The following is a 10640-nucleotide window of genomic DNA, read 5'->3' on the forward strand; positions in this document are numbered from 1 at the left end:
AATGGCGACATTTACGATGAAGCCTATTTTGAAAGGCGATTTTAAGCACTTTAGCTTAGTCTGAGGTAATAGCGGATGGTACCAAGAAACTGGGAATTTTCCGCAGAATTCAAAACTGTGAGATGTTTATATATGCGTGGTATATTTAGAATTTTATTGGACTTCCAAGTGAGGTATGTAGAGGAAGGACATATATGTCCCTGTGGCATCCAGGGGGTTAAGCAACAAATCAGGCTAAGGGCTGTCAGGCCCGTTGATTTAGTTGATACTTAGCTACGTATCGCATTTGCCTAGGTAGATGATCATGATGTCAATCACTGTATTGCCTGGTCCAGGCTCGATTCTGTTACTGTGAATACCGTTGTGTGTTTATCGCTGAAGTAGATGTCAGCTACGACACAACATTTGAAAAGTGTACAGTTGCCAGAAACGAGGCACATCCCAGTTGGAACGTAATTGATCACCTGAGTCTAATACCCTGTCGGCACTACAGTGTGCCTCTCCAATCTGTACTCGAGCTTCCCTCGCTTATTATATTGACTAACTTCGGGTTACTCCTTATGACAGCCTTCAGTCTGTCTCGGTTTTTTTTTCAGGAAAAAGTCATCTCACATGACACCATACAATCAGGAAAAAGTCATAAATACGGGAGTTCATTTGGAACCGACAGCCGGAAAGTAGCCTACACTTGTTTACATAGAGTACGGGTACAGCAGTGAAGTGTCATCAGCTGGCCGTTTTTGCTGGTTCCCATGGTAGCATCTGGAGCTGCTTATCTGTGACGTCATTCCGGCATTACGACACAATAAGACTTGAATGACGTCACCACTGCTGACGACGCAAACATACAGTGGTATGTCCGATATTAATTTTGTCACACTCCAGCCCACTTCTCTTGTTTGTAAACAAATGCGCACATTCATTATTATGCTGTGACTGGCATAAGACAAGCGATTCAGCGAGGTTTTCATAATGTTTTACAGTGTTACGTAAATATTTTTCTACTACTGCGTCAGTAAGGTTTATGATAATAATATTCATATTTCAAACCGGCTGCATCGTTTGCTATCCATTAGGCTTCGATGACAGCACGTGGAGCCGTACAACCCATGTAAACAAAGGGTCGCTACGAAAATCGAAATAGTGTCACATGTTTTAGAATAATTTCTCAGTGAAACCGAACCATTTTAACAAAGATGTCTAATTAGATGTGTAGACTCATCAAAAATAAAACAGTTATGGAATTTGGACATTATATTGACTGAACTGTGTAAGATGTGACGAATTGTCACATCTTTCTGGCCTGTGGCAAAGATACTATACTGGCTCGCCTCATGGAACTGGGTAGGAGAGTGTAATTTTGTACGTGACAATACGCAGTGATAAGTAGTGCACTTTCCGGGAATCGAATACCATTCGATGATGTTTTTCAAACAATTAGATTAAAGAAAACGGTGACTTTTAGTTTACAATAGAACATAAACCCCCAGCAAACATCATTTTAGAATTAAATTGCATTCCCAAAGACATTTTCAATCGGAACTGTCATAAAGGCATTTTCTCGTCAATTACTTCGGTGTATCTTTCTCCTTGGGAAATAAAGAATGAGTGTGCTTGGTTCACAAGTGCTGTCAGTACTGGCGGGCGTTAATTGGCTTCTTTTCGTATGCTGATGGAAAAGAATGATGCAACGGCGACAGACAAGGTTGATTTCCGAGCTTTTTGTGCAACAAGCCATCGAGTAGTGTCTACATTTCGCACATTCGTAAGTCTTGAAAATGTGGTTATGTCGAAATTCCTGCATCTGAATCTGGAATCACTTCGGGCTTTCGGACGCGTCATCCTGGCTCGTCATAATTGCAGAATGCTTTGAGCGTCGTAAAAATCAGATTCGAAAGTACAGACTGAAAGCATAGAGTGCTTTTAGTAATATTTCAGCAATATCACGGCGGGGAACACAAGAAATGCAAATCACACAAATGTCTAGAATCAAACCCATTTGAGTGAGCGCTTTAATCACTAGGCTACCCCCACCATCCTCTAAGTTGGAACTAAACAGCTAAACTGAGATCGTCCCGTAAGATAACAAATTGTTAAACCAACAAACATTTATAAAATATGCTGTAACAATATTATTATGTTTTACAGATTAAAAAAGATATGCAGCAGAGAGGGTTCGGGTGATCCTGGCACAGTCAGGCCGGTAAGGCTCATCATCAACTCAGGGCCATCGACCCCTCTACACGCAGCCCAGACAGCGAATGGGACTTCTCCCAAGAAACACTGCCTAGTTGAACCCACCAAGAACTTTCCGGAGAATATGAGGGCTCCCCAACACTGCAGCCTTCTGCATTACCCAGATTGTCAGAAGGGCTGTGCTCCGGTGGAGAACCCGTGCACTCTCCTGATCTGCACCAAGAGATCAGGAGGTACCAAACCATGGGCACCGAGAACAATGGGGAGCCTGAAGACAGTGTACTTGGGATGCAAGCGAGACATTTCAAAGGCGAGGTCCTCATATTTATCATGCTTTTCCTGAATCTTCCCAGTCACATTGTTGTCAAAAGGACAGAAAATTCAATGATATAATTTTTTTCATTGGTTTTATCAAAAAGAACAAGATCAGGTTTGTTGGTTGGAATTCGTCTTAGGCTGTATATTGGCCTATTCCAGAGAGGTTTGAAAGCAACATTTTCCAGGATGCCTTGGACATGTTCAGGATCGTACCATGGATGGACCTCGGGGTCAAAGCCACAGGCATGGCGGAGACGATAGTAAAAGCAGCGGGCCATGCCATCATGTCTTTTAAGATATGCTGTTTGTGCCAAGGAAGGGCATCCACTGAGAAAGGCGTTGGGCAGTCTCTGTGAATTCATTGCAAAGACGACATTTCATGTTCACATTTGAATTAAGAATCACATTCTGGCGATTGCGAGTGGGAAATGACTGGTCCTGAAAAGGAAAGCCCTCAGTTTCACATTTGAGACCAGCCGACTTCAGCCAGGCGAAGGAGTCAGTTGAATTGCTGTTCTGCTCCACGAACTGCATGTACACGCGATGCAATGGCTACCTCAGACAGCTTGTCCACAAAGGACCGACTCTGGGTAGACTTGGTGAAGGACTTCACCTGGTTTACTCCCATCACTGTACCGTCCAGCAGTACATCACCATCAACAAAATCAACTTCAAATTTCAGATTGTTTCCAACAACCTTGACACGTTTTTAAAATAGTTGTGGAATTCCTTGCTTTCATCGTGAGTCTTGACATGCATCACCAGGGGATCATCCGATAAATACATATGTGCAAAAGTACACAATAAATTCTGTCATGAAGAGCTTCCACATTAATCAAACCCCGACCTCCAGAATTGATTGGCATATATAAACGATTAATCCTCACAATGCTACCGTCGAACCCATTCGACAGGAGTGCAGGATAATGACATCTCCAAATAAAACTTGCAATAATTATTCAACGAGTCGGATTTACGTGTCATATGAATTATGTATGGAATGTGCTAATTCTCACCTTTTTAAATATGTAATGTTCAATACGTTTATATACCTTAAAACGAAACGCCCGCGAATTAATAATGAGATCGCCGAATTTCTCGGCACGCAGTCGAAAATAACGGCCATTGTTGACTTCCAGCGCACCACGCAGTGTGGTACCCAGTCTAATATTTTCTTCATAATGAAATATTTTTTGATAGTTTAGTCGATATTTTTTGTTCCTTGACGAAGAGAAAGCTCATAAGTTTCCCATTTTCTAAAAATTAGTAAATAAATATAAGGCTCAAATAAATATAAACAAAACCAATCTCAATGTTATATCATCGATTGGACGAATAGAAACGATCATGGCAACGGCGGTAAACAAACAACTCCACATGTATCGTGATGCCGAAGAAAATGTGCCATCCTTTTGACATATCCAATTATTTTATCTGGAATTAATTACACGGTGTGAATAGGTAAATGTTATTGCCTCTGCACAGAAATTACCAGATTAAGCGATTTCATTTTGATTTGGTTTGATAAACCTTCCAACATTCACAAAGTTCACAGCCGTTGGTGACCCGAAAGGGCGTGGCCAAATTCGCGGTATTTCTCAGTGACAAGATACGAAGGATGTTTGAAAATATGCCTTCATAAGCAGAATCTGAACACATATACATTGAAAGAAAACGACTCAGTACCTATATAATGCAGATCATGAAACAGTATCACAATATTTGTAATTGTACCCACCCTTGATGAAACCGGAAGCACGTACACGGCATGGCACTCGTGGAAGTAAAATGTGAACGAGTTGGAAAACGACCATTGATACATTTTCTAGACTGATTCAAATTCCCGTAAGATCCATACTATACACCAGAATTACCTTTCAGTCATCCTCAGTCATTTACTGTTAGTTGTGTTCAATAGCAGTTGTAATTTGTTGCTTGTGTTGTAGTATTTCTCCTGAAGTTAGCCGTCGATGTGTTGATCTTTAGTTTAGCAAATCCGAAGTCGATGATTTTCAAAGAATGTTCTGACACGTGGAGACATATAAATTGTCAGTGTGTCGTAACAATAACAGAATATTCTTCTGTGTATATCGTTACAAGAAGTACAATTTTGATGATTGAAGATGTCATGAAAAAATTCATTTTTCCTTTTGCAGAAACGAAAGAAACCGGAGGTAGTGTGAGAATGTAACGTACAGTAATTGTATTTCATAAAAATTAATTACTGCTTAGAAAACAACTGTCATCGTCTTTGTGAATCAGTATTTATTTTAGACATTAAAACAGCTAAACATCACATCTTTTGTTCACGAATTTGGAGCAAAATTGAAATTATTTTGTTACTCCAAACAGCAGAGCTTTCGGAGTTAATTCTGCCTATAATGCAGGTAATGTTTCAGATCAAATTCTTTGACGTGTGTGCATATGTGTATAAAAAAATCATGTCATGTGGCTCAGTCCGTGGTTCCATACAACTTTTAGATATTGCACTAGTGCAATCTGAACTGCAAAATGTACCTCATGTTTATGGCCATACTTTTTACCTACTTGCACACTGTCTATGTTCATATTTTACTGTTAAGACACAGACTTCATCTGGGAAAGAGACTGATGATCCAAACTCTTGGAGCAGTGATTACACTGACAGTGATCGAAAGACAGACTTTTTTCTTGTGATGAAATTTCATGAAGTAATATGAAATTATCATACCAGATCTAGAATAATTTTGTCGTAGTGATGTTTTGAATATGGAATATCAAAACTACAAGTGACAGATAATTAAGTGTTGAGTAGGAGGTGCAACCTATGTTAGTCTTTGGCATCAAGGTAATCATGTGGTGGCAAGTAAATTTCTTTTTTCCTAATACTGAGCTCTGCAGTGAGTGGTTTTTGTTGTCCAGTTTGGAGCTATTCTTTAAGATTTCAATTTGGATTTTTTTCATTGCCATGTGTATATGGCAAAGACATATATATCAAATGCTTCCAGATCTTTAACGGAAGACTGTTCAGTCCTTAGCATTTTGTTATTCAAGGAAGACTGTTCTTCATGTTTCTTGTTTCATGATGGTTTAGGCCATTGAAATAATTGGAGTATATCACCATCAGACACTTCAGCAAACAGAAACAATCCTTGAAAGTTCATTAGACCCATTTCATATTGTGACATTGCTCCAAAACCCAGGAAAAGACAATAAGGTAGAATAATATATATTTACAGAATATGAAGCCTGTTTACTTTCACCAGAGACAATATAACTTCTTATATGTATATGGTTTCTTTTTCATCAAATGATAACATTTTCTGATAAATTTTCATGTACTGTTACTTCAACAACAAAATTGACATTATTTGTCACATGCGATTCAAAATAATTCAGCAAACAAAGTGGTACTGTTGAAAACAAAAATAACTCATCACTCATTTGCATTTGATGTACATTTTGGCACGATATTATGAAGAAATAAAATACACAAAATAATTTGTAACATCTATCCATATATTTTATGGCATGTATGTAGTTGTAATAAAAAATTGTGCAAAACTGTCAGCTTTCCACATTACTGAAATACATTAATTAAAATTTGGTTATTTACACCTTGCTAATGCATTGACAGATTTTAAGTGTCTTTGCCCTTGTCTATTTGAGAGAGAAAAATAATTGTCATATTATTAATATCATTTAACATATTAAAGTATATGAAAAGATTTAAAGTTGTAACCAGTTATGAAACATAAAGCATTGACAAATCTGTCGTAATTATTCATCAAGAACGTTAATTCATGGCATAAAATTATGAATGTAATTCAACTTGTTCTAAAGTGAGACATATAATTTTCCCAATCATGTAATATGAACGCAATTTTTATCAAATCATCTCCGATTTCATGTGAAACTATAACTGAAAATATATTTTTGTTTATAAAACATGTATACTGCAGTTCTTACTACACTACATCGTCATAAAAAGAAAAGCATGAATGTTATTTTGAAACACAAATGCCACACCCATATCCGCGCACCTGTTGTTGAGAATGATGTTTGTACACGTTTCTGTGTTGGACCATGTGAAAAAAAGAATAAGCTGGGATCAACATGCATCACAATTATATCTTTGCTATCTTTATATTCAGTGGACAATAAAGTAATATGCCTAATATGAACAAAAATTCAAATAAAAGATACTGAAAAACTTGCATCTGCAGTGTTGATCGACTACTGTTTCCGGGTCACGGGAGCATACAAGGTCAAACTGGTTCGGCTATGTGCGAATTATATAGTCAAAAATACACCAAGAAATTTCTATGAGCTCTGATTAATCACTTTAAACAGTTATTTGTGCTAAATTCAGACGAAATATCTCCAACTTTTCTGTTCATATTCAATAGCGAATGAATTTCATCAGGCAATCCCCGTCTGTGACATCACATCCGGTGACCTTTGCACTTACTAGAAAACAAGTTAGATTTCACGATCTTAATTTTCGTCCGTCTTTCGTCATACTAAACGGAAAATGATACATGGAACACTTGTAGAATGAGAAATTATCCCTCTTTCACCAGGTCTTACACAGAAGAGTTCTGTAATCCTTCTTCTGACCAAAAAGCTATATTTTATGTAGGAGTTCGAAAAAGCGCGCCATGTTTGTTTTTTAGTATGCGTAACACGATTTAACACCGTCTTTTTGTGGGTTTGTGCAAACATTAATGAACCATAAAACTTGATATTTGCACTCATGAATGCTTATGAATCATGTATTTTATTCTGCTATTTTCATTACATGACACGTTTAAATAAACGTAATAGTGCCATTTCAGTAAGACCTGTCATGACATCGAAAATGTTATTTGTTTACGACGAACGTTTTCGATTATTTTTTTTTCAGAATTATTTTTTAATTTGTCGTCGCGCGGATATTTGCCGATACAAATGTACGAAATTAAAGTCAGATACTTATGAAATATCAGTAGTAAGAATATTGAAATCGGTTTGCGATAATTGGACAATTTATACGGTTCCTAGTATAAAACGCATCCGGCTACGAATCGAGTAATTCAGGTAAATTCAGGAAAATTTACTATATTTATGTTTGTCTTGTAATTAATATCTGTACGTTTGAAATTATCTGGATATTTTTTGATAATAATGTTTATTTTTGTATGTAGTATTAATGAGCTGAATATTCTTTCAGTTGTCCCTTATTTAGTGACGCACTGAGTGTTTGAAATCACCCACCCTCTTATTAACGCCTTATGCTGAAATTAATTCAGCAGGCTAGATCTAAAGGTTAAGAGAGGAACAAGTTTACAAATCACTACAAAGGTATCCATATGGCAGCACAAAACTGAGTAACAGTAAACAATCAAAGGCAGAACATAATAGTGCACAGTGCACAGTGCAGCTGTTGTAGAGACGGAAAGAACAAGAAAGGGGGATTGGGGGTGTTGTCATGTCCGGTTTTCGTCATTCGTAATCTATACACCACGTCCACCGCTATCTGGCACATAAATGGTAAATGGTTTGTCATGATGAAATGCCGTGGTTCCAAAGCTAGTTCATCCCAGCTCTCTTTTATCATTATCATGTACACATCCAGCCCGATTGAGGAGACACGGTGACTCCAACTGCAGCGTCTAGAGATTATCAAATTTCAGACTGAAATCATCACATTAAAATAGATGAAGTAAACTGCCAAAATAGTTTAATATCGTGTAAGTTTTTTTCTCAGTATATTGTTCCGTTGTATTATATTATCACAATCACAGCTGTAAACACAGATACGGAATCCATAAAAAGTGTAGGAAATGAAATCGAAAATGACGGAAATAGGCAAAAACTACCGGTGGAGTAAGCTATAAAACCGCAGCACTCATTTGGAATACTAAAGAATTGTCTCAGTATCACGTGGTTCGCTGGTGCCAAGAAAACCAATGACAAAGAACGCATAACACGAAGAAGTGTCTTACTGATTTATCAAGCTAAGTCTTATTTTAGATTTTCGCCATACAGGGCTGACCCTGTGACTCCTTTAATCCCAGATTACACATCGTCTTGTGTGTCTCAAGGAGATAGATGCACAACTCATCCATTAACAGTAACTTGTCTCTCACGAAAGTAAGAAGTGTGCTTGTGTGATTGATGACTATGTGACACCAGACAAACATGGACAATAGTTACACCATGAATGCACGTTTTTCATATTTTGTAAGACACACTCCGATACTTTTTGTCGCCTAGGACTACTCTTAAGTTTTCACAATACAAGAATGAGTGATTATAGTTTTACACCACTTGTAGCATCTCCCAGCAATATTGCGGCGTGGGACACCAGAAATGGACTTCACATACTCTACCAATGTAGGCAATCCAACCGGGCTTTCAGGGTAAGAGCGAACACTTTAACGACGAGGCGCTTATACTGAACATTTATGTAGCGCTAAATCCAACCACTAAGTGGGTGCTCAAATAGCTACAAAATAATAACAATGTTTGAGCAGAGTCAATAGTTCTTTAAAACGAGATGCCTCTCAAGGTTGGATTTGAACGCAGCAAAGGATGGGGACAGGTTTAAGGCGAGGGGCAGTTTATTCCATAGTGATGGAGCACTAACACTGAAAGAACGCTTCCTATAAGAGGTCGCTTTCCAGTTACTGTGCACCTGTATTGTTCGCCAGAAATGGCAGACATTGATCTGGGTCAAACTCAAGGTAATACCTCTTTGTGATCATTCGTATCATAACACTAACTTGGGTAACGAAGTGCTAGTTATGGCAGTCAAAGGCTGGTGGGCCCGACAAGGCAGATCATGACGTCACATGTGTTATAACGCCATACCATTGTGATGCTTTTCTTTGTGACGTCATTCATTACCTCTGACAACTAGCTCAGGACAGAAAAGGGAATTTTGCGTCTCTGCCATAATGATAAAAAACAAAAAGCCACCTAAACCGTATAAAAAGGGGAAACGTAAATCCAAAAAGTCCAAGAGAGGGAAACGGAAACGGAAACAAGGGATAAAAAGCACAGACGCCTTCAAGTTTGTCAGTTCCGCCAAGAGATCGCCCTTCCAGCGAGAAAGGTGGCCGGAAGACTCCCCCACCCCAAGGCGCCAGGTTCAGCTCATTAAGGAGGCGAAGAAACTCGACAAAATTGTGCAGGTACAAAAATACAACCTGGTTTGATTAAGTTTAAACTATTACATTGGTATACTGGGTTCTAGAAAAGTGGGCGTAGTTTACTAAGTCACGTGCATCACAGTAGTCTTGAATTAAACGTCTGGACCAGATCAACCTGTGTTTGATAGCATGAACATATATGTCATTCAGTCTACTTGACGACACTGTCCAATCAGTCTAATCAGATTTTACAGCATGGTTTACTGACATGGCTCCACATCCACGTCTTCTCATGGCTGTTCCGCATACATCGGCGACCAATGAACAGTCGTGCGTATAACGGTGTCGCACTGTTAAGATACAACACTACTTCCACTTGCTAAAACTGAGAGAACCGAGTCAGTATAAGGTATTGTGTTGCGGACATGGAATGTCGATAAATTTCAGGCTGACTTTTCCAGTATTAACTAAACTTATCTTGGGAAAACACCTGAGAAAATGGTCAGTGCCAGGGTACAGAACCACGGCAGTCAGAATATTGCTGTAATACAGAGCTATGATAGGTTAAACAATTATTTAATTGCCTGACAAAGTTGGTGTCGTGTCCTTTCTCGTAATCGTCATTGTTAACTATTGTGGTATATTGTTGTTTGTTCACAGGATTTAAGGAGAAGAATTGAAGCACTCCCCATGAAGAACCGCAAAGTTCCCACTTCGGTTGACCCCTCGGTGCTAGGGGTGGAGCTTAAGCTGAGACTGGCAGCCAAGTCACCAGTCATCATTGAGAAGACAGGCTGTAACCGAAAGGTTCAGATAGAGAGAAGGCGAGCTGATCAGCGATTAGTCCCACTGTACAATATCAATGACCAATCAGATTGTCGTATATCCTGTATCATGACACTGAACAGAAAAGGTGGCACCTACCGCCGAGTATTAAAGCCGATCTGAATATCATTTTAGATCGATGCCGTAATGGTTTAAAGTGCTCTTGTCCGCAACTGTTGCACTAGC

General features: G+C 38.7%; 1 protein-coding gene across 1 annotated transcript; it reads left to right on the forward strand.

Annotated features, from left to right (window-relative positions):
* The first annotated feature begins 9434 nt into the window (after window positions 1-9434).
* Window positions 9435-10577, forward strand: LOC137265247 (uncharacterized). Its single transcript, XM_067800601.1, has 2 exons — window positions 9435-9671; window positions 10290-10577. The coding sequence occupies exons 1-2, from the start codon at window positions 9435-9437 to the stop codon at window positions 10575-10577; spliced, it is 525 nt and encodes a 174-aa protein (XP_067656702.1).
* The last annotated feature ends 63 nt before the right edge of the window (window positions 10578-10640 follow it).

The sequence above is a fragment of the Haliotis asinina genome, chromosome 15, assembly GCF_037392515.1.
Source record: "Haliotis asinina isolate JCU_RB_2024 chromosome 15, JCU_Hal_asi_v2, whole genome shotgun sequence".
Taxonomy (NCBI): Eukaryota; Metazoa; Mollusca; class Gastropoda; order Lepetellida; family Haliotidae; genus Haliotis; species Haliotis asinina.

Bases quoted from the DNA above. Each gene is read 5' to 3' on its own strand.
- LOC137265247 (XM_067800601.1), top strand. From the start codon at position 9,435: ATGATAAAAAACAAAAAGCCACCTAAACCGTATAAAAAGGGGAAACGT. The intron at 9,672-10,289 runs GTACAAAAATAC...GTTTGTTCACAG, and splicing joins AACTCGACAAAATTGTGCAG to GATTTAAGGAGAAGAATTGA.